Consider the following 22,554-nt stretch of genomic DNA (forward strand, 5'->3'; position numbering starts at 1 on the left):
GGACAATGGTGTCTGCTTTTCCCATAGTGCAGCCTTCTTTCTGTCTTTGGTTTCTGAGCTCCTGACTAAGGAAAGCAACTCGCATTCAGCTCACCATGGCATTGTATGTGTCCTGTCACCCACCTCCTCACATTCCAGTTACCGTGTGGAGAGATGTGATAAAGAGTGACAGGAATGTCATTAAGATCAGCAGAGATTTCTTTGACAGTGGCTTATGCCAGACCATGCCAACTGCTGTTGCTGATCTATCAGTTCGGCTGCTGACCAGCTTTGCCAGGTGGGATCATCGATCCCTTGTGTCCTTTCTGAACTAAACAAGGAAGTTCTTGATTTTATTTGCATGAAGGTCCAGAAATGTTATAAAACACAAATGCCAGAAAAGAGGTGTTACAGGGCAGAATCTCCAACCAACACAATGGACATTGTGCCCAGTGGGTGGGGAAAAGCAGCAGGTGCGCTCATGATAGGTTTCTTTCCATCTGGTAGCCTCACTTTCCAAGCAGGCAGTACCCGCAGAGGAGGACATCCTACTGCTGGTTCCTCATTACACAGCACCAAATGCAACACTCCCGGATGTAGTGATCTGGGTTTATTTACAAGACTTCATCAGCTCTACATGTGTGCTGTGGATTTTTCTTAGCACTACAAAAGCCCAGAGACTTACAGAGAGGTCAAAATAGCCGTGTCCTCTAACGTGTGAGTCAGTGAAAGATTAAGGAAATGCCTCACCTGTGACAGAGAGCAGTCTGACACCTGAGCACAGTTTTATGGGATTCTCCCAAAACGTAGGTGTTCTCATCACTTTGAGCTTCTCCCACAGTCACTAGAGTGTCCCTCTGTCTCAATTTTGTGGATCCCAAGAGTTTAGGCACACTAGAGAGAATCAGACTTCTTTCAAGGTAACTACGTCCGACAGATAGTCCTTTCCTTACAGGAATGTCTGAAGATGTCTGTAGAACACACTGGAGATTAAATCATGATATCAAATCCCTTCACCTTTCATTTCTTGATCCTGTTAAAAAATCCTACAAATGAAAAGAAACCACCCCCTATTTCTAGGCATTAGGGAAGGTCCAAACCTAGCTGCGGTGAGGAAACTAAGCTGCAGATGAGTTAATTTCCCTGGTCAGGGCATGTTCTAGAGGAGATAATAGCAGTTGTGACTTCTGCTTCCCCAGTATGCCAGGTTCCCTTCCCAGATAGCATACCCCAAACCTGAATACCACTTTGCCCCATTAACGTTTTTTTTCCTCACCTTTTTAAGGAAACTCTCCAAGGTACTGAACTTTTATGTGGCTAATGCAGATGACTCCAGCAAGACAGAATTGCTTTTTGCTGCTTTGAAAGCCCTAAAGTACTTATTTAGATTCATCATCCAATCCAGAGTACTCTACTTGAGGTAATGGTAGCTGTAATAAGATGTTTATGTGTCTGTTCTCTCATCATGGACTTTTCCTTAATTCTCATGCTCATGTTCAGCTCTGTGAGTCAGGGCTGGGTCATGGAATTGCCAAATTTCACAACTTCAAGGCTGGAGATGAAGGTAGACTCCGAAACCCCACCAGAAGGCCCATACAAAGTCCTTTCGAGTCAGAATTTCTAGGGCAGAAATGACAACAGGACTTAGGGATGCAGGTGGCTACGGTGTGCAGCTTGATGAAAACCTTGGTTGGTGATGACAGCTCTAGGAAGCCAGGCTCCTATGGCAGGACTGCATTTAGCACAGGAAAGGATTCCATGGTGATACTGGGTGTACAAATCTCGGCTTGTGAGCTCTTGGTGGTGGTGGATGGAGAATGATGGCCGTTGTCTGGGGGAGATGTCTCCTCAGGTGTGTGTTTCTTTACTGACGTCATGCTTAGCTACGTGATGAAACCAAGCCACAGAGATATGATAATTCACACCTTGAATTTCTGGACTAACAGCTCCATTAAAAATAGCCAAGATGAAGAATGAGAAAATAACTTTTCTGGGGATGCCCACACCCCAGTGTGATCTCTACTTTTCAGTAATAGCAGGAGTACCAAGCTGTTAAAATATACTGTGAAAACAGGCTTGGAAACTGGACAGATCGTAAGAGGGTTTCAAGTCTATATTTGAGCATTTTTATTGTTTTTAATTTGGTATGTTTAAAAAATCATAAACAAAACTAAAGGCAAACAATTAACATTAAAAAAAGCTCACAACCTACTATATAGATCAAAGCTTTTTATTAGCTTTACTATAATGAAAGGCTTTTACCAGTCAACAAAAGAATGATCAACACCCTTGAATAACAGAAAACAAAAACAGAGAATTTACAAGAGACACATTCAAATGGTAAATTAAATTTCTTAAAAAATATTCAGACTATCAAAATACTATACACACACACTATTCTTTGATTAAGTTGGACAGAAATTGGTCCTGCATTTTTAACACTAATAGGAGTGTAAATTTATTAAGGGCAGAATAAATGAAAAGCAAAAACAAAACAAAAACCACTAAAGGCAAAAAAAATTCCATATTTGCTAGTAATAGCCCATCTAAGAATTTATCTAATGAAAAGAAATCCATCAGGTGTGAACAAAGATGAATGATAAAATATGTATATTCAGCCCTTTAAAAAATATTAATGAGGAAAGATAACTTCTTAAATAAAACTAAGGCATAAGACAGAAGAGCAATATAATCTCGTTTCAAAAATGTTAGAGGTTCAGAAACTAAAATTTTAGTAGGAATAAAATTGTGGGTAAGAAGGTTGTGAGCAGGTTATTTTTATTCTTTCTGCATTTTTAAAGTTTCTACAGTGATTTTGTACATTTTCATAGGTTTTTTTTTTTATATCTTTATTTTATTTTGAGAGAGAGAGAGAGAGTGAGTGGGGGGGGGGGCAGAGAGAAAGGGAGACACAGAATCCAAAGACAGGCTCCAGGCTCTAAGCTGTCAGCACAGAGCCTGATGTGGGGCTCGAACCCACAGACCGCGAGATCATGACCTGAGCCGAAGTCGGACACTTAACCGACTGAGCCACCCAGGCGCCCCCATTTTCATAGTTTTTAAAAACATGTAATGACTTAAAAGTTCAGCTGGGTGAAAGACAGTTCCCCCTTCTCTAGCAGAAGAGAGCAGGGTTTACCCAGCCCAGGGATTAGACTCCGTCTCTGTAGTCCTCTCTCCTCAGGCAGGCTTCATTTAGAGCTAATTCCTTGTATTTTGCAATTATGTTAAATTTCCACAAATTCAGTTAAGGCCTGGAGTGTCCCATTGAGGGAGCATTCCCTTACCTAAAAGTTTGTACAGTGAATTCTGATGTCCAGCAATAAAAATCATCATAAAACCATACAAAACCTTAATTTATGAAATTAAAAAATTTTTTCCACTAGTGATTCTCTCATGTGTCACCCTTCACAATGTTGCAGTGCATCTGAACCATCCTTTTCAATATCATATTAAGAAGAGAACAGTGGAAAAGCCAAGATTAGTGTGGTTAAGTAACCCGTGAAATTAACTGAGGGAATTGCTGTGTTGAACTTGGTCCCTGAGCACCTGTTTATGGTTATTCCCCTCCGCCCCTCTGATTTTTTCTCATTAGAGAAGAACTTGCCCTGAGAAGGAAAGCCTAGAAATCTACATTCTCTGGCTGCTTAGATCTGATAGATACGTCAGTTGACTGGCCCTGTGCAGCAGCTGCAAATGAAATGTCACCACCCCTCCACCTCCTGCAACCTGAGCATCTTGCCCCCCACTCAGTTTGCCCTCTTTAGAGTTTACATTCCTCTTCTGAGCTCACTTCTTGGCTGGAATTTACCTCCACTGGGGAGACACCTAGGGAGAATGAAAATTGTAAATTGCCCACAGTAGGGCTTTGAGAACTCCATCTTCATCCCTTGGTCTTGTATTAGTCCCCCCCTCCCCCCCCCCTTTTTTTTTAATGCTGGTACATAGGGTGCCAGGCATTGCTCAGGGTGCTGGAGATCTAGCAGGAGATTAAAGAAGGCTACTGCTCTGCCAGGGCTTGTGGGTTGCATGGAAGCCAGGGAGGCAAAGAGTGAAGAAAGACACTAGAAGATCATTTCAGTTAGGTAAGGGCTAGCAGGGGAGGTGTTGGTGAGGTAATAACCAAGGAGGGAGAATGTCTCTCCAGGAGTTGGTGTTTGGATTGAGACTGAATGGCAGGGGGCAGGGGCTGTACAAGAAGAGGTGTGCAGGAGTGGGACCCGCTAAGACCAGGGGCCTATAAGGCCTGTGTGAGGAGTCTGGAGAAGCCAGCACCGCTGGACCAAGGGGAACTAGAATGGGAGAATGGGGAGTGGCAGAGTAGCAGGCTAAGGACAAATGAGGTAGGGTCTGGTAAACCATGGTGAGGCGGTTGGGTTTCATCCCAAGTGGAATGGGAAACCATTGAAGGGTTTCAGCAGAGAAGCAGTGAAACCTGGCTACATTTCCAGTGATCATCTCATCTCTTGGGTGGAAAGTGGATTATCAAGGGTGAAGAGGCATGGGCCTCCTGCGTTGCTTAGGCAACAGATCTTTTTGAAAATGCCTTTTTAAAGACAGAAAACCTGACTGCTTTTCTCATTCCTGTGGTAAGGTTTTATGGCCAAAGCGAAGATGGAGATGAATTTAATAATTCAATACGCCAGTTGTTTCTCGCTTTCAATATGCTGATGGACAGGCCTCTGGAGGAAGCTGTCAAGATCAAGGTCAGCGTGGTTATCAGGCTGGGTGCCTCTTTCATTGCTGTTGCCAAGAATGATGTGTGACAGCACATGGTGGGAGAGAAACAAAGTGAATCATAATTCGTGGAAAGCTGGTGAATTTTAGTCTGACTAAAGAAAGTTGTTAAGAGCAGAACCTATGTTTTAACTTTTATGTACATTTGTATTCTCAAATGGCAGTTTGCCAAAGACAGACTATCCTTTTAGATGTCCTGTCAATGGCTTATGTGGCCCCTGTGAATTCAGCTGATTGATCCTGATGTACAGGCAACTAAGCCCCCCTCATTTTTCCCAGAAGCCCAAAGTCACCGTCATGTTCATCATTATCAATTTTTTAATGGAAAATAGGCAATCTCTGAGGATTCAGATCTGAGCTTTATTATTCCTTCTTTGTTCTTTGTGGCCACTTTGTGAGGGAGATGTCAAGATTTTAACTACCTCCTTAGGTAGAGAAATGAATTCCAAATACTGCCTTTTGGTAATGAAGAAGATTAAAGAAAAATGCCTTGCCACCTGACTTTTTAGGAAAAAGATTGTAGGAGATCACCTCTAGTGATAGGGAGCTCTCTTCTCCAGTGCAAGAGCATCTGTGTCCAGTTCCCTATTGTAGATCCAAGCCTTTTCTTCTTGGGGTTAAGGACTACATTCTCTCTCTGTCCTATTTGGCAACTGAATTTGCCTTTGGGATTTTTTCTTACAGGGGGCAGCTCTGAAGTACCTTCCCAGCATAATTAATGACGTCAAACTTGTGTTTGATCCTGTTGAACTCAGGTAAATAGCAAAACATATTCGTTTGTTGACTTTACCAGAGAAGCAGCCCCCTGCTTGGCTGAGGCCTGGGCTGTTACATGTTCTCATACCCTTCTAACCCCCTTTTGTGATCATCACTGTGGAAGAGCTAAAAGGAGACACAAAGCCTGCCCCTGAGAGAGATTTGCACTTTTTCTGGGGGGAATCAAGACGTGCAGACATAAAATTAACTACAGAAGAAAGTGCATAATGATACGCTTCCAGCCCCACACGTAAGTATCCCGGCACTGCAAAGTCAGATGGTGGAGTCGGCCAGAAAAGGATTGTGCAGAAGTGGTGTTACGGCAGGGCTGCAAAGCCAGGATAGATGTGAGCGCGCTCTGGCAGTTTACACGGAGGCAGCCCCGAGGCCGAGCGCTGTGGTGCTCACGGAATACAGTCTCCCTTCACTTCCTGGGGACAGAGGCTCAGGGCGTCTGAGAGAGTTCCAGGTCAAGCTCTCCACGCCCGAGTCTGAGTCGAGGGCAATCGTGTAATGATAGCTTCAGCGTTAAGGGGCGCAAATACCAACCTCTGGGATTTCTCTTGCAGTGTGCTCTTCTGCAAGTTCATTCAGAGCATTCCTGACAACCAGTTAGTTCGCCAGAAACTTAGCTGCATGACCAAGATAGTGGAGAGCAATCTCTTTCGGCAGTCGGGTACGTCTTCACCAGCAGCTACTGCTTGTCGGGATTCCAGGCCTCCTGCTCTGCAGCCAACACTTGCTTTTTTATTTTTTATTTTTTCCCTTAATGTCAATAATGTCCTTACCAGTCGTTTTTTAGGACTTAGGGACCTCTGGAGAAACCAGTTTTAAGAAGATGAAGTCAGTTTGGCATTTCCAAGAGTATCTTAAAGAACAAAATCATGCTTTTTTAATTTAATTTAATTTTTTTTTGAGAGAGAGAGAGAAGGTGCACACAAGTGAGCGAGCGGCAAAGAGAGAGAAGGAGGGCTCACCTGAAGCAGGGCTCGAGCTCTACCCTTGATGTGGGGCTGGAGCTCCCCCGAAGCAAGACTCAAACCCATGAGCCAGGAGACCAGGACCTAAGCCGAAGTCAAATGCTTAACCGGCTGAGGCACCAAGGTGCCCCCTGGAAGCAGACATTTTTAACGAGAACAGTCTAGTATTTCATTAATTAGAGCTCTTTGTCCTAAAAAATGGACACTCCAGAAAGGAGGCAAGTAGATAGTCATTTTAAACAAGTATGTCTTCTTTGACCTGTACTTACTGTGTATTCTAGAAAGCCACGGGTCAGTAGTGCAGGGGGTGCTGGGGCCATCTGTCCCGGCTCAGGAGAGCATATTATATGATCTCTCTCAACTCCATGCTCAGTCATGTCATGTGAAGAGCTGAAAATGGACTGCAGTGGAAGTATATAACTTTGGCCACATGAGAAACCTCCTGTAAGTCAGCCTCCATATCCACGGAAGGAATGACTTGAACTACCTCACATCAGTACCTTCTTTTGGCCCTGACACTTTTGGACCCTGTGGATTTTTGCTTAGAAATCCCAGCTGTTACAAGGACCCTGTTGGAAGTGTGTAGAAAGCTAGTGAATGCTCTTAATTAGAAAATGTAATGTTACTAAACATCTTAATATGCTGCGCTGTCTCTGCCTCTAATGTGCAGAAAGGATAAAGGAGATGTGCTGTGTGGTTCTAGTTAGAGGAAGTAATCTCACTGTTAACAGTTATTTCCGTTTGTGGCCGGAATATCTGGCCTCATCATAGTGTTTATAATAGTGAAGATCCCAGAAGGAAGACATCATAGAAAAATAAGCCTTTATTTTGTGAAGTCCATGTGCCTGCAGAAACACAATCAGAATGTCTTCAAAACACATTGAAATGTACTAGTGAAGCTCTCTCAGTATTTATATGAATTTTAGAGTAAATTCTCCCGCGTAGGTGGAAACTTTCAGACATTAAGTACAACTTAGTTTTTTTCATTTCAGATGACTTAGCATTCAACTAACAAGTTGGCATTTTTTTTAAAACTAAAGAAATTGTTGACTACTTTAAACATTTTCATACAGGTACCCGTGATAGGTGTTCGTTTCTTCGCTTTTAAAACCAAGTTATAGGCCTTGGGGAGCCTGGGTGGCTCAGTTGGTGAGGCATCCCGACTCTTGATCACGACTCAGGTCGTGATCTCACAGTTGTGCGATTGAGCCCTGCACCAGGCTCTGTGCTGAATGCGGAGCCTGCTTGACATTCTCTCTCTCCCTCTCTCTCTCTGCCCCTCCCCCTCCACAAAATAAATAAACACTAAAAACATTAAGAAATAAAAAGTGACAGGACTGAAGTTCCATGCCTAGCATGCCATGCTTCCTGCCCCCAGGGATCTAGCCCTGATGGGCAGAGCCAAGATGTCAGCTGTGGCCATAGGGGTGGGAGGGGGAGGTGCAGGCATCAGCTGGGCATTTCAGGGGGCGCCGCCCGGTGAGCTGTGTGCATTTTCTCTCCCAGAGTGCAGAGACATCCTGCTGCCACTGCTGATCGACCAGCTCAGTGGCCAATTAGATGACAACTGCAGCAAGCCCGACCACGAGGCCAGCTCGCAGCTTCTGAGCAGCATCCTGGAGGGGCTGGACAGGAAGGATGTGGTGAGTGGGATGTCACCGAGGCACACCATGGCCCACCCTTGTCCCTTTGCCCAGGGCGAGATAGCTCCACCCAGGCAGTTTAGAAGCCTGGCTGTGGGGGGCAGGCTGTGCTGGTTTTGAGGTGATCACAGAGGCTGCTGCTTGCTAGAGCCTTCTCTGCACCTCTAGGTCTGGGAGAGTCCACTTACTGCTGGCACCTGCTGCCACTGCGTTTCCAGGCTTGTCCCCCACGGAGATCCCTGAGGGGACGCTGAAGAATCGGAGCCCTCAGATTGGTTAAGCAGAAGCCTCAGCCCTCTTATACCTCTGGCACTGACAGGAGTATTGTAGATATTCCTGAGCTTCTGAGACATCCTCGTCTTTATGTTCTGAACTGATCCTTTTGGAGCCTAGTGGAAATAACATTCTTTCTTGTCTCGCATCTCCTCTGTGACGGAGGTATCCATACTCCCCCAAACCTTGGGGCTGCATCTGCCTGGATTTCCCACATTCTAGACATAGCACAGCCCGTAGCCTAGGCATGGCCTCCTCTAAGAGGCTGGAGAAGTGAATAGAATGTGTTCATTGAGCGCAAACCATACTTCCCAACCCTCACAGTGGCTCCATGGCCCCAGTGTTCCTATGGAGCAGGGAAAACCCTCTTGGCTTTGCCTAAGCCTATTCTCTTACCAGTATCTTCCGGTTCAGTTCTGTGAAAGCAGTTGAAGAACACTGTGTCCCTTTTCCTAGCTAAATTCTTAGCTCATCCTCCAGAGTCACCCCCAGCGTGGCCATAGGCTGCCTCATCTGCTCCTCTTCACACGGGCACACCTGTATTTCTAATTCCCGCCTCAGCCACAGACACACGGGAGCGTGCCGCTGCTTTCTCTACCTAGCCTCGCCCTTTCCGCGAGTCCCTGCAAGCCCACCTTGCTGTTTGCATTATTGATTTGATGTTTATTAACTATAGCTCATGCTCCCCCCAAGGAATTTTGTGAGTGGGTATTGAATTCCTAACTAGGGATTTTACAACATAAAAATAAATGTGACCAACCATATCATAATGATAATAACATTTTTAAAAAGTAACTTTTATGTCCCAATAATCAAAACACTACAATGAAGCTCGAAGGCGTGGTTGGCAACAGTGAGTGTACTAGGGACTTTGGGTTTCGGCAGGGCTCCCTTGTTCCAGAAGTGTGTGGATATGATCCAAATGTGATGGGAAACCTGGGAACCAGGCTGTTTCTTGTCTGGTTCCAGTGTTAGCACATGTTGTTGTTGTTGTTGTTGTTCTTCTTCTTCCTCCTCTCCCTCCCCCTACCTCTCCCTCTCCCCCTCCTCCTCTTCTTCTTCTTTCTTATTTGTGTGTGTGAGTAGGGAGGGACTGAGAGAGAGAGACACAGAAGCTGATGCAGTCTTCAGGCTGCAGCTGTCAGCACAGAGCCTGATACCAGGCTCAAACTCTTAGACTGTGAGATCATGACCTGAGCCGAAGTCTGACACTTAATGGACTGAACCACCCAGGCGCTCCGCACGTATAGCTCTTTATCTTTAGGCAGATCTGCAGATGCTTCTGTTTCCCATTCCATAACCTGTAGGGATGGCTCCAAATAACCTCTTAGATCTCTTGGTCTCTTCCACTTCTAACCCAGTTTTTTTTTTGTTGTTGTTGTTGTTTGGAGTTTTTTGGTGTGCTTTTTTTGTTACTTAAAGTTTGTTTATTTATTTTGAGAAAGAGAGAGCAAGCAGGACAGGGGCAGAAGGAGAGAGAATCCCAAGCAGGCTTCACGCCCAGCACAGAGCAGAATGTGGGGCTCAGTCCCACAATGATTCAGATCATGACCTGAGCTGAAATCAAGAGCAGGTCGCTTAACCAACTGAACCCCCCAGGTGCCCCTTGTTTTGTTTTGTTTTGTTAATATTGTATCTTTACCTACCCTCTTACCATGTAGAAGGACTCTTCAGAGATGACTTGAATGTATTTACATCTGTGCTGATTTAATAGACTTGAAAAAACTTTTTTTTAGTCTTCCTGATAAGGTTCCCTGTAACAAGGAGACATATTCAAAATTATTGATCTTAGAGCTCTGTCAAAGCAGTAAATTTGATCGTTTTTTTTTTTTTTTGGTGATGAGGATGACCTGGTTTTATGCCCCACCATCGTTGATAGATGTTTGTATGTAAATGTACAAACATGTACAAACTGTGTATGTCTTCCCGTATCTTCTCGTCTCCTCGGTTAATTCCAGGCTCTCATTACTGACTCGTATCCAGGATTCCTCTTTTCCCAAAGCTAGATTTCCAAAATGTCCCTGTTCTTCAGAGTGCAGCCACAGTAGCACCCTGGGAGGTGCCTGGAGCAGCGCCGGCCCAGCAGCCCTCTGCTCCGCTGTTTCCCTTCATGCTCCCCTTGCGCCTTGCGTAGGGCTCTTCTCGTGTTGCACTTGCAGGTATGATTAAGGCTCGTCTTAAACAGCCACCATGCCCCAGGCGTGTGATGGGTGTACGTCAGAGTGCAGCAGTGAACAAGAGAAGCAAGTAGTCTGCCCTCATGGAGCTAACCTTCTATTTGCTCATTTATTTGTTTTATTTCACAAGGATTTCATGTGATCAGCAGTTGAACAGAGCTGACCTTCTAGGAGGATCCTTACGTTTTGCTCATTTATCTTCAACCCCCAGCTCTCCTGATCAGAGAATGTCTGATTCCTTTCCCAACCTCCACCCAGGGCCGGCACAGGGCACCCACACCGAGCCAGGTCTGCGGTGGGGTCTCAGTACATAAATAGAGGAGAAGGCAGTCTCAAGGAGAGGGAGGGTTTTATGGATCATTTTCCTTCAAAGAAATGGGATGCAGATGAATAAGTGACAAAAACAAAGAAGGAAATAAGGGAGGCATGAAAGGGAAGCTGGTAACACTGGCATTTTAATAAAACTAGATACAGCAGCGATTTAGCTATTTGAAGCAATAACTGGGAGTTTCAGACTATCACGAGGCAAGAATGGTTACAGGGTTTGTAAAAACAAGCTGAATATTGCTAAGGTGGAGCTGAGTGAGTATGATATCAAATCACAGAAAGGAAAGAAGGAAAAGTAAAGAACACATGTCTGCGAGGCGCTGCTTGCTGTGCATACCAGCCCAGCTAATTCCTATAAGCGATCTGTTCTTTTTTTCTTCCATCTGGGAAAACGGAAGCTCAGCAAAGGTAAATAATCGCTCAGAGTCGCACATGCAAGTCCAAGCATCGAATCCCTATGTTGGTCCACTTGTTCTGCCCAAACAAAACACCGCAGTCAGAGGCTCAACCAAAAGATACCTATTTCTCATGGTTCTGGAGATGTGAAGTCCAAAGTCAGGGTCCCGGTGCGGTAGGGTTCCTGGGGAGGGTCCCCCTCTTGGCCTGAAAACAGCTGCCTGCTCTCTGTCCTCACATTGCCTCTCCTCAGTGTGTGTGTGGAGAAAAAACAAGCTGTCTGGTGTCTCTCCTCACAAGAACAGGGCCCTGCCTTCATGTCCTACTTGTCTCCCCAGAGCCCATGTCCATATACAATCACACGAGGGTTTAGAGACCAGCATATGACTTTTGTGGGTTGTTTTAATTAAAAAAAATGTTTAAGTGGGGCATCTGGCTGGCTCAATCGGTTAAGTGTCTGACTTCGGCTCAGGTCATGATCTCGTGGTTTATGGGTTCAAGCCCTACATGGGGCTCTGGCTGGCAGCCCAGAGCCTGGAGCCTGCTTCAGATTCTGTGTCTCCCTCTATCTGCTCTTCTCCTACTTGCACTCTGTCTCTCTCTTTCAAAAAATGAATAAACATGAAAAAAAAATTTTTTTAACATTTTTTAAAGTAGTCTCTGTGCCCAACATGAGGCTTGAACCCATGACCCTGAGATCAAGAGTCACATGCTCTACTGACTGAGCCGGCCAGCACCCTCAGCATATGAATTTTTTTTTAACCTTTTTACTTATTTGTAGAGTGGGGGAAGAGCAGAGAGAGGAAGAAAGAGAATCCCAAACAGTTCCGATGTAGGGCTTAAACTCACAAATCATAGATCATGACCAGAACCAAAATCAAGTCGGACACTTAACCAACTGAGCCACCCAGGTGCCCCGACCCCAGCAGATGACTTATGAACACAAACATTCGGTCAATAGCAATCTCCCTGACATGAATTTCTTAGTGTTTTTCCTCCTAACACAGAAGGTGGCAAAAAACTTGAATTTTTGCCTTTTACTCCCCATGCATGTGCCACGTTGTCCTGGGCTACTCAATGTGCTCAGTGTCAGGGCTGAGTTCTGGTGCGAGGGACTTCCCCTCAAACTAGGTGGAGTTCATGGCCCCTGTGATCTTGGAGGGAGCATCGATGAGCTGGGCTGTTAGGGAGGCATTCTTCCCCTGATTTAAAGAGAAAATTCATCTGTCCAAGGTTGTTTGTGGGAAAAGGGTAGCTGAGTCCGAGGAAGTTGGTGTCAATTCTCGTGTTTCCCCCTCAGGGCCCCACGGAGACTCATGTCCAGCTGATAATGGAGCGGCTGCTAAGGAGGATCAATCGGACTGTGATTGGGATGAGCCGCCAATCTCCACACATCGTGAGTATCTGAGTGTCCTTGCAGGGGACTTCGCCACCACTGCCGCTCATCTGTGCCCCGACCACTGCCCTTTGGGAGTCCTTTGGACCAGTGTCTTGAGACCAGATCCCCGCAGGTCCCTCTCACGGTTCACAGTCTCTGCCTGCCCGCCACGAGGCCTGAGGAAATCGATGGGCTCTAGGACCTCATGGCCTGATGTGTGACCTTGGCTCTAACTGCCAGTAGATCTTGATTCCAGCACTGATCTTCTCTTGAAGGAAAATGATCCAACAGAGTGGGGGTGGGAAGGGCAATGGGGTTGGGTTGTTTGTGAGCCTGTTAACCCCCAGGGTGCAGATCCATTCTCGAGGACCCATGCTCATAGCGAAGATTATCAGAGAAAGCCTGTTGTAATACGTTCGAGCAGAGACCGACCGAGAGGCCTGAGCACCTGGGTTGGCAAACGCAGCCCCCATTCGATCTCAGACTCTTTCAGCATTTGTTTAATATGTCATTTAAGGAAAATATAAGCCTTTGTGAGCAGATGACGAAGGGTTTTGGTGGCTGCATTCAGTCCTTCCTCTGTTACCTCAGGTAACTGCGTTCTAATTCTCAGTATGCGATGCGCATCCTCTGTCTGGAGTTACCCTTATCTGAATGATAATAGTACCACTATTAGTACTTCCAGCAGTAGTGATGATCAAGTGGTCATTAGCTGTTTTTTTTAAATTCTTTAACATTTATTTATTTTTGAGGGAGAGACAGAGTATGAGTGGGAGAGGGGCTGCCAGCACAGAGCCGAACAGGGGGCTTGAACTGACGAACAGTGAGATCACGACTTGAGCTGAAGTCGGACGCTTAACTGACAGAGCCATCTAGGCGCCCCTTTAATTGCTTATCTGTCTGTTTGTTTTTTACCTGCCAGAAATTATTTTAAGCACTTTACATTTCAATGAAACCTCACACAAATCCTATGGGGTAGTTCTTTCATTAGCTCCATTTTTCAAATCTGGCAACGTCGCAGAGAGAGCTTAAGAAACCTGCCTGAGGGGCACCTGGGTGGCTCAGTTGGTTGAATGTCCAACCCTTGATTTCAGCTCTGGGCAGAGTCTCGCAGTTTTCATAAGTTCAAGCCCTGCCTCGGGCTCTGCTCTAGCAGCGCAGACACTGCTGGGATTGTCTCTCTCGCTCCCTCACTCCCTGTCCCTCCCCCACTTGCACTATCTCTGTCTCTCTTAAAATAAATAAATAAACTTAAAAAACAATGATTTTCCTGAGAAGGGAAAACTTGAACAAAGACTTGGAGAAGGGGGAGCGTCGGGTGTGAAGCTGTGGGGCGGGGCCTTTCAGGCAGAAGCGGTGTCCAGGGCAGAAACCTTAAGATGTCCCTTGTAAGATTCACCTCGGTCACAGAGCTGATCCGAATAGGGATACGGAGACGTCCCTGCTAAGATTAAGACTCAAAGCGATCCAAAACAGAAAAGGATTCAGGTCTTGCACTAAGTTATGAACTGTTAATTAATTGTTCCTCGCCAAGCCAGTGCTGCCACGTATGTAAAGAACGTGTAAAGAAAGGCAGTTGGATAACTATGTTGTTAAGGAAATGATATATTGGTTTTCAGGTAATACGTAACATGTCTTAATTAAATTGACCTCTTCAGCCTCCTTGAGTAGCGAAATAGTTACCTTCCTAGTGGCTTAGAGAAACGCAAGAATGTCGGCTCCCTGTGCTTGAAGAGAAGGGTGGGGGTTGAATGTGGAAGGAGCAGGGTCCCTGTCCGGTTTCGATGAAAGTAAGATGATGGGAGTGGTAGTGCCTGAGATACAGGAGTGGTCGATTTGCCAAGAGAAGCAAAGTAAGAAAGCTGGAGCAGGAAGCCTGGGAAGGGAACAAGGGAGAGACAAAGAGAAGACAAAGACACAGTCCCAAAGAGAAATACGCAGATAAGTGAGTTAATGAATGTGTGTGTGTGCGTGTGTATGCCTTAATACAGTTTATTCCCATAATCAGGGATGGTTAAGTATTACAGGATCCATTAATAAAATATATCTGTTAATAAAATACATATATATCCATTGGATAAAAGGAAAAAATGACTGTCTTCACAGATGCCAAAATCCATGTGATAGATATAACTTCTATTCCAAATTAATGGGAGATTATAAAAATGCAGTCACCAGACAACCTATCAGTTGATGGTCATTAAGAAGAGAATCAAGATGTTAAATTTCAAGCCTGTTGTTTAGCATTTTTCTATAAATAACAGCCAATGTAATAACACACACACACACACACACACACACACACACACAGTATGACTATTGAAAAAGGAGAAAATAATTGTCATTATTTTTAGTCGAAATGACTTGCTATTTCTAGGAAACCCAGTAACCTTCACAAAATTTTAACAGACGTAACAAATAACTTATTAAACCAGTTTCAGAATAAACACACAATATTCAGTGTCTATATTACAACAGTAGCTACTTAGGGAGTATAAAGGAAAAACCCCATTTAATTTAGTCACAAAAATGTGAGAGCAAAAATAAAAAAAGATGGAATGTTGGCTGGCTCAGTCAGAAGAGTATGTAACTCTTTATCTTGGGGCGATGACTTTTGAGCCCCGTGTTACATGAATAGATAAATAAAAACTTTTTTTAAAGTACATAAATACAAGATATACATGAATGAATAGCCACCTGAAAGTGATAGTGGAGGACCACCCCATGAGATTTGAAAACGTTGTAATGCTACAATAAAAGTAGTGTTGGGCTCATGGGATAGAGCATGTACATCAACATAACAAAATGGAGAGCATTTAAAAGGAGACTTTAGATTATGTGAAAATTCTGTTATTTCTCAACAGGGAAAGTGAAGATTTTTAATAAATGTTTAATAAATTTTTAATAAATGTTAAATTTATTTTTAATAAATGTTTAATAAATTTTCCAAATGTTATTTGAAAAATATATGAACAATGTGGAAAAGAATTTGACTTTATCTCATGCTATAACCAAAATGTCAATATTGGATGGAATGAAAGGTCAATGTAAAAAAAGGAAACAAAAAGCAGCTAGAAGAAACCATAAATTAATCCATACTTATAAAAATTACAGTATAGGGGTACCAGGGTGGCTCAGTCGGTTGAGTGTCTGACTTCAGCTCAGGTCATGATCTCATGGTTTCTGGGTTTAAGCCCCGTGTTGGGCTCTGTGCTGACAGCTCAGAGCCTGGAGCCTGCTTCAGCTTCTGTGTCTCCCTCTCTCTCTGCCCCTCCGCCACTCATGCTCTGGCTCTGTCTCTCTCAAAAATAAAAAAGAAAAATAAATAAAGAAAAATTGCAGTATAATTAACATACAGTTTTATATTCATTTCAGGTATACAATATAGTGATTGAACAATTCTATATGTTACTCAGTGCTCATCAGGACCCGTGTACTCTTAATCCCCTTCACTTATACCTATTTTTAAGAGAATAGCAGTTCCTGAATTTTTTAAATTGGAAAGGACAGGGGCGCCTGGGTGGCTCAGTCGGTTAAGCCTCCGGCTTCGGCTCAGGTCAGATCTCATGTTCGTGGGTTCGAGCCCCGCGTCAGGCTCTGTGCTGACAGCCAGCTCAGAGCCTGGAGCCTGCTTCAGATTCTGTGTCTCCTTCTCTCTCTGCCCCTCCCCCTCTCATGCTCTGTCTCTCTCTGTATCAAAAATAAATAAAAAACATTAAAAAAAAAAGTTTAAAATTGGAAAGGACACTATAAAAGGAAAAAGTAAAGTTTACTGGATAAAAAATTAAACGCCTATATGTGAAAATAGTTATACATGCACACACACAAATTGAATGTTAAGCACCAAATTCTAAAACTTATTTGTAAAATAATAAATAAATAAAAAAAATTATTTGTAAAATATGTGATGAATAGTTAATAGGCTATAAAACACAAAACCTATTGCAAACCACTTTTAAAAAGATATTTTAGTAGAAAAACATGTAAAGAATATGAGCAAACAGGAAAATGAGAAAAAATAAATGGCCAACCAACAAAATGTATAATTCAGAGCAGAGGAAATGCGAAGTAGCCAAAATTGAAATGCAGACACCGATACCTGGATAGGCAAAGGCCTGGAGAAACAAGTGATGTTGGATACTGATTGGAATGCAAACTCTATGTGGTTTGGCAATATATATCAAAAGTCTTAGGACAGCAAATTTACCTTGCTTTATAATTTGAAAAATAAACTTTCTTAAACAAAAGAGACCAAGACACTCATTCATAGAGAGCTGTACGTGGATATTCCTTAATTGTCTTTGCGTTTAGGAAGTCATTCCCTCCGTCCCCCAAATTTATCTTCTCTGTGCTGATTCATGTAAATAACTCTATAAATACAGGAGGACATTACCCCTAGAGGTTTGCCCTCTGTCCAGAGAATTAAGTCTGATTCAGATATGGTTGGACTAGGGGAAAGCACATTAAATATGTAATTCCTCACGTCAAAAATATAAATTGATAGGGGTGCCTGGGTAGCTCATTAGTTAAGTGTCCGACTTTGGCTCAGGTCGTGATCTCATGGTTTCATGGGTTTGAGCCCTGCGTCGGGCTCTGTGCTGACAGCTCGCTAGAGCCCGGAGCCCGCTTCAGAGTCTGTGTCTCCCTCTCTCTCTGCCCCTCCCCCACTCACTTTCCATCTCTCTCTGTCCTCCAAAAATAAATAAATGGTAAAAAAAAAAAAAAAAAAAAAAAAACTCTAAAAAAATATATATATAAATGAATAAAAGTATCAAGTTATTCAGTCCCTTTCTCCATAGCACGTCCATAATCACAGGTACATAACATGCCAGAAGTAACGGAAAGATTCTGGAGCCGGAAAGATGCGATTGCAGGGTTCCAGCAGGGAGCACCCCTGTCCTGGTCTCTCTGCTCTTCCCCTCTCAGTTTTACAATCTCTTTTTCCTCCTTGGATCCCTCCACAATCAGATTTGTGCCCTTTCAGACATGTCTGAATGGACTCCAGCTCTCTCTGTCTCAGAAAGAAACTCAGAGTCCCCAGGTTGTTTGTATTGTAGCTAGTCATCTGGCTGAGATCTTAGCGTCGGGGTCCGTTGACCTACAGGATGCTACAAGTCATACCATTAAAGGGATGAGTAAAGTCTTTCATATTCCTTAACTCAAACCCGGAAGGAGAGAGCATTTTAAGCAGAAACAGCAAAGTGTGTGCCTTTTAGGCCTTCAGAACGTGGAAGATTGCCAGTTCAGTAGGGTCCCTGTTTTGGGTAATTGGGTGGAGAAACTCAAAGCACATGCGCACGGGTTTTGTTTCATCAGTCGGTGGTCCAAGGCCTTCTGGACTTACGTTTCTTCTCCTTCCAGGGGGGTTTCGTGGCCTGTATGATTGCGATCCTGCAGCAAATGGATGACCGCCACTACACCCACTATATCAGCACCTTCAAAACCAGACAGGACATCATTGTAAGTTGTCTACATCGGGGCTTCTGTTTGGCACACACACACCCCCAAACGGTAACCCAAACAGCATCATGAGTCCCTTCCCACCTGCCTCCAATGCTGCGTGTCTGTTCACAGTGATGACAGGAAAGGGTTGATTCTGACTTTCTCTCTGGATAGGATTTCAAGACTCTAGAACATGTACCAGGAAGCCCTCAGTCAGCCTCCTAAGTCTCTTGGATTTAGAAAAACTCTTATTTAGAAACGTTTACGAGATCTTTCTTGGTCTCAGAAGAGAGGAGTACCTTTCTCAGGGATGGCAGGCACGCCGCGGGAAGGACTCTAGGAGGCCGAGCCATGCACAGCGCTGTCTCTGTGATATGGTTGATGCCATCATTTTCAGTACTCTCTGGAAGGGGAGACAAGAAGAGGGAAATACTTGCCCCTTAGAACATCTGTAAAGTATCTTAGATTGAAAGTATTCCATTCTCTTTTGTTTTCAGCTAGAAAATTATTCCCATGATTACTATTTAGCGTGCCACCAAAGGTTGCCTACGAGGCAGACGTAGGCCCCGGGCCGCGTCCCCAAGATCATCTCTGAAAGTATGGTCCTACCTTGTAAAGTGGTGGGCTGCACACAGCTAGGTCAGTAATCCCGTGTCCCGTTGCGTAAGTCCTTGCTGTGGACAGTTTCTCACCATCAGCACGTAGTCCAGTCTTCTCTGAGCTCCACATTCTCTCCTTTCTGTCCATGTTATACTCGGAGCAAGTGGCCTGTACACCCAACAATCTCTAGCTCTTTCTCAGCCAGTTGATTTCCTTTCTGTGAGGTCCTCATGATGGAAAAATACAAAGAGAACTGCACAGAAAGTATGGTGTAGGAGGAGGAGGAGCAATGGCAGTAGTAGTAGATTCGGGGATAAAGTACGTCACTGGTCACTGGAGGGTTCCATGAGCCTCTTCTTAGGCCGTACCCTGGCGGGCAGCATGGTACAGGGGTCCATAGCGATGTACAAGTGTGCTCCCAAGTGCAAGGGAGTTGGGAAGAGAGGAAGGGAGGGGAGAGATGGAGGCTGATGGTGTAGTGGGTTTAAGAACAACAGGCTTTATAGGCACTTGTGTGGCTCAGTCAGTTAAGCATCCGACTTTGGCTTAGGTCATGATCTCTCGGTTCATGGGTCTGAGCCCCGCTCGGGCTCTGTGCTGACAGCTCAGAGCCTGGAGCCTGCTTTGGATTCTGTCTCCCTCTCTCTCTGCCCCTCCCTTGCTCATGGTCTGTCTTTCCATTTCTCAAAAATAAACAAACATTAAAAAAAAAAAACACAGGCTTTAGAACACCCAGATCTGGGTTTCAATTCTGGCTGTCCCACTTCCTCCTATGACATTTTGGGCCAGCTATTAAACTTCTCTAAAGCTCAGTTTCCTCCAAAGCTAGTACCTATGTTGAGGGTCCATGTAAATGAGTATTGATGGAGTCCACACCTGGTAATAACCTAGTTTTGTGCATGGCGTGTAGTTAATGCCTCTGAGGACTAGCTATAATAGTGACTTTATTATTATTATTATTGTCATGTAAGGTAAAGTTGATATAAACATAGTTTAGTGATTCTTTAAAACTTTCCCTCAGCAGATAGAACAAGGGAAGTTCTTGCTCTTGATGATTAGGTTCCATGATGTAAGCAAATAAACAGGTTTAACTTTGTTTTCTAGAGCAATGGTAAGCTCTTTGCTCTGTGTTACCTAACAAAAAGAGGATTATTATCCCCATGAGACAACTATAGTCATCAGGGGTAAGCCTGCAGGGGACAGCTAGGCCTTTTTGATGTCCAGGAGACCCGCCTTTCCCTTCCTCCTGCTGCCTTCTGATGAAATCACTTGGAAGACTGGGAAATGGGAGATAAAGTGAGATGTGGGATAATCTGTGAATTGCCTTTATTATATTATACCATCACTATACAATTAATTTAGATTACCAAGAGAGTTGAATGTAGAATCAGCATCAAAAGCGGATAACTGGGGACACCTTGGGTGGCTCAATCTGTTGAGCATCCAACTCTTGGTTTCAGTTTAGGTCATGATCTCTTAGTCACGAGATCAAGCCCCACGTCTGGCTCCTCTCTGAGTGTGGAGTCTGCTCAAGATTCTCTCTGTGTCTCCCCCTTTCTCCCTCTGCCCCCTGCCCCCTCCTTCCCTCTGCCCCACCTCACATGTGTGCGCTCTCTCTCACTCTAAAAAAAATTAAAATTTAAAAAAATTTTTAAAGATTTATTTATTTGGAGAGAGAGAGCACAAGTGCAGAAGGGGCAGTGGGTTGGGGAACAGATGATCCAAAACGAGCTCTGCGCTGACAGCAGTAAGACTGATGTGGGGCCCCATCTCACAAACTATGAGATCATGACCTAAATAGAAGTTGAATGCTCAACTGACTGAGCCACCCAGGTGCCCCTAAAAAAAATTTTTTTTTAAAGAAATGGATAACTGGCATTTAAACATAATCCTTTTGCCACACACCATGAATTCTTATTGACTTGAGACACAGAGTTAATAGAATACTTAATAAATTGTAAGCACGCTTAAAATATATTCTGAAGAATTTTGAAACTCATGAAATACGTCTATGATTTGAGAATGAAAGAAAAAGTGTGACTCTCCGTTGAGCCGAAGGAAGGTGCAAGGATAGCACAGACTTCAGAGCCAGAAGTCTCCTGTGCTGTGTGGCCGGAAGTCAGCCATCTTGCCCACTGTCTCCGAGGCGCATCCTTACAAACAGAAGCCAGGCCGCCTGCTTCCCCACCGCTGCACTCCTCCTGCTGCCTGATGTAACTCATGAGACAGAACTGTGCGGTTTGGTGCCAGAGGAATTGGCCCGGGTTTTCATCTCAGGAATCCAAGTGGAAAATATCTAAATTTAACTAACTAATAAATAAAAAGCTTTCAAAACTTTTTAGCTTTGAATTTTAGTCTGAGTTGTCCTATTCCTAAGTTGATTTTTGTTCACAGCCCCCTTTTGAGTAAAAGAGCTGTTTCTCAGATATTGTGCTCTGTGTTCTTTCATTGTTAGTTATGACCATCATTGCAGTGCACTGCGCCCATCTCTTTTTAAGGGCCATTTAGGACCCTTCCCCCAGGCTACCCATGGGAACATTCCTGGAATAGGAAAAATCCCGACTTTGCTTTTTATTTATAGCAGTTTTGTTCTGTTCTAATAATAAAGGAGAATCAGACTCCCGAGTTATTAGCAGTCTTACCATTGTTGGCAAATTCATTCTAAGTGTGGTAGATCAGTTCCGACAACACTTGGCAGGAGAGGACTAAAGACATTATAGCTTTAAAGTTCAGGTCCAGGGGCGCCTGGGTGGCTCAGTCGGTTAAGCGTCTGACTTCAGCTCAGGTCATGATCTCACGGTTTGTAGGTTCGAGCCCTGCCTCGGGCTCTGTGCTGACAGCTCAAAGCCTGGAGCCTGCTTCAGATTCTGTGTCTCCCTCTCTCTCCCTCCCTCCCCTATTCATGCTCTGTTTCTGTCTGTCTCAATAATAAACATTAAAAAATTAAATAAGTAAATAAAGTTTGGGTCCAGAAGCCCAAGTTCTCTTCCACCTCTCATACTTCCTAGTTTCGATGGCCTTAAGTCTTTTACTTTTTTCACAGGCCTCCATTTTATCAGTTATAAAATGTGGACAACTTGTTTTGTCCTTGTCAGATCCTACAAACCTTATTAAAAGGCAGGCTGTAATTCTGGGGTAGGGACATTGTGATGCAGAGCTCCCTCTAGTCACCCAGTTTTTCCTCAAATGCTCCTCCTCTGTTCTCTGCAGGATTTCCTCATGGAAACTTTTATCATGTTCAAGGATCTGATCGGAAAGAATGTCTACGCCAAAGACTGGATGGTCATGAATATGACACAGAGCAGGTAAGAGGGCTTGGGGCTGGGCCTGAGGCATTTGACTGAATTATTTGGTTCTCATGACCAGGTATGGGACCTCCATGGAGTGCTGATAAATCTCTTTGCAACATATTCATGCTCTGTAGAGCGACAATTTCTGGATTGCTAAGTCTTTGCTCATGGTCTCATGTGGGACACCTCTGCTCAGGTGTGGTCCCCTCATTGCCCAACTCCTGTCATCCGTGGCTCTCCCACAGCACCCCTTGGTGGCTCTGTGTCACCCTCGTCATCATGACATTCAGGGCCTCTGCAACCTGGTCCTGCTTTTCTAACCTTGTCTTCTACTACCTCCCTCGGTAGCACAACCTGTACTCCAACCAAACTGGCCTCTACCCCTGTCCCCAAACATGTTCTGTGCTTTCCATTGGGTGGCTTCTTCCACATGCAGTGCCTTCCCCGTTACCTCTGGCTGTCAACATGCCACCCAGTCCTCAAGGTCCTTCTCACATGCCATCTCCAAAGAAAACTTTTCCGACCTGGATGTCATGTTCTCTTCTCTTGACTTCCGTAACTCTTTGACACCCCCTC

The 22,554-nt window shown here is 44.3% G+C and overlaps 1 protein-coding gene across 4 annotated transcripts in view; it reads left to right on the forward strand.

Moving 5' to 3' along the window:
* Positions 1-22,554, forward strand: part of DOCK5 (dedicator of cytokinesis 5) — a 209,521-nt gene that overhangs the window by 134,130 nt on the left and 52,837 nt on the right. For all 4 annotated transcript variants that reach the window (XM_029937931.1, XM_029937939.1, XM_029937947.1 and 1 more), the window contains 8 exons: positions 1,265-1,399; positions 4,574-4,685; positions 5,401-5,471; positions 6,042-6,148; positions 7,959-8,095; positions 12,569-12,664; positions 18,008-18,106; positions 21,899-21,993. In XM_029937931.1, the coding sequence (XP_029793791.1) occupies positions 1,265-1,399; positions 4,574-4,685; positions 5,401-5,471; positions 6,042-6,148; positions 7,959-8,095; positions 12,569-12,664; positions 18,008-18,106; positions 21,899-21,993 (852 nt within the window). The remainder of the gene's footprint in view (positions 1-1,264; positions 1,400-4,573; positions 4,686-5,400; positions 5,472-6,041; positions 6,149-7,958; positions 8,096-12,568; positions 12,665-18,007; positions 18,107-21,898; positions 21,994-22,554) is intronic.

This window comes from Suricata suricatta, chromosome 1, assembly GCF_006229205.1.
Source record: "Suricata suricatta isolate VVHF042 chromosome 1, meerkat_22Aug2017_6uvM2_HiC, whole genome shotgun sequence".
Taxonomy (NCBI): domain Eukaryota; kingdom Metazoa; phylum Chordata; class Mammalia; order Carnivora; family Herpestidae; genus Suricata; species Suricata suricatta.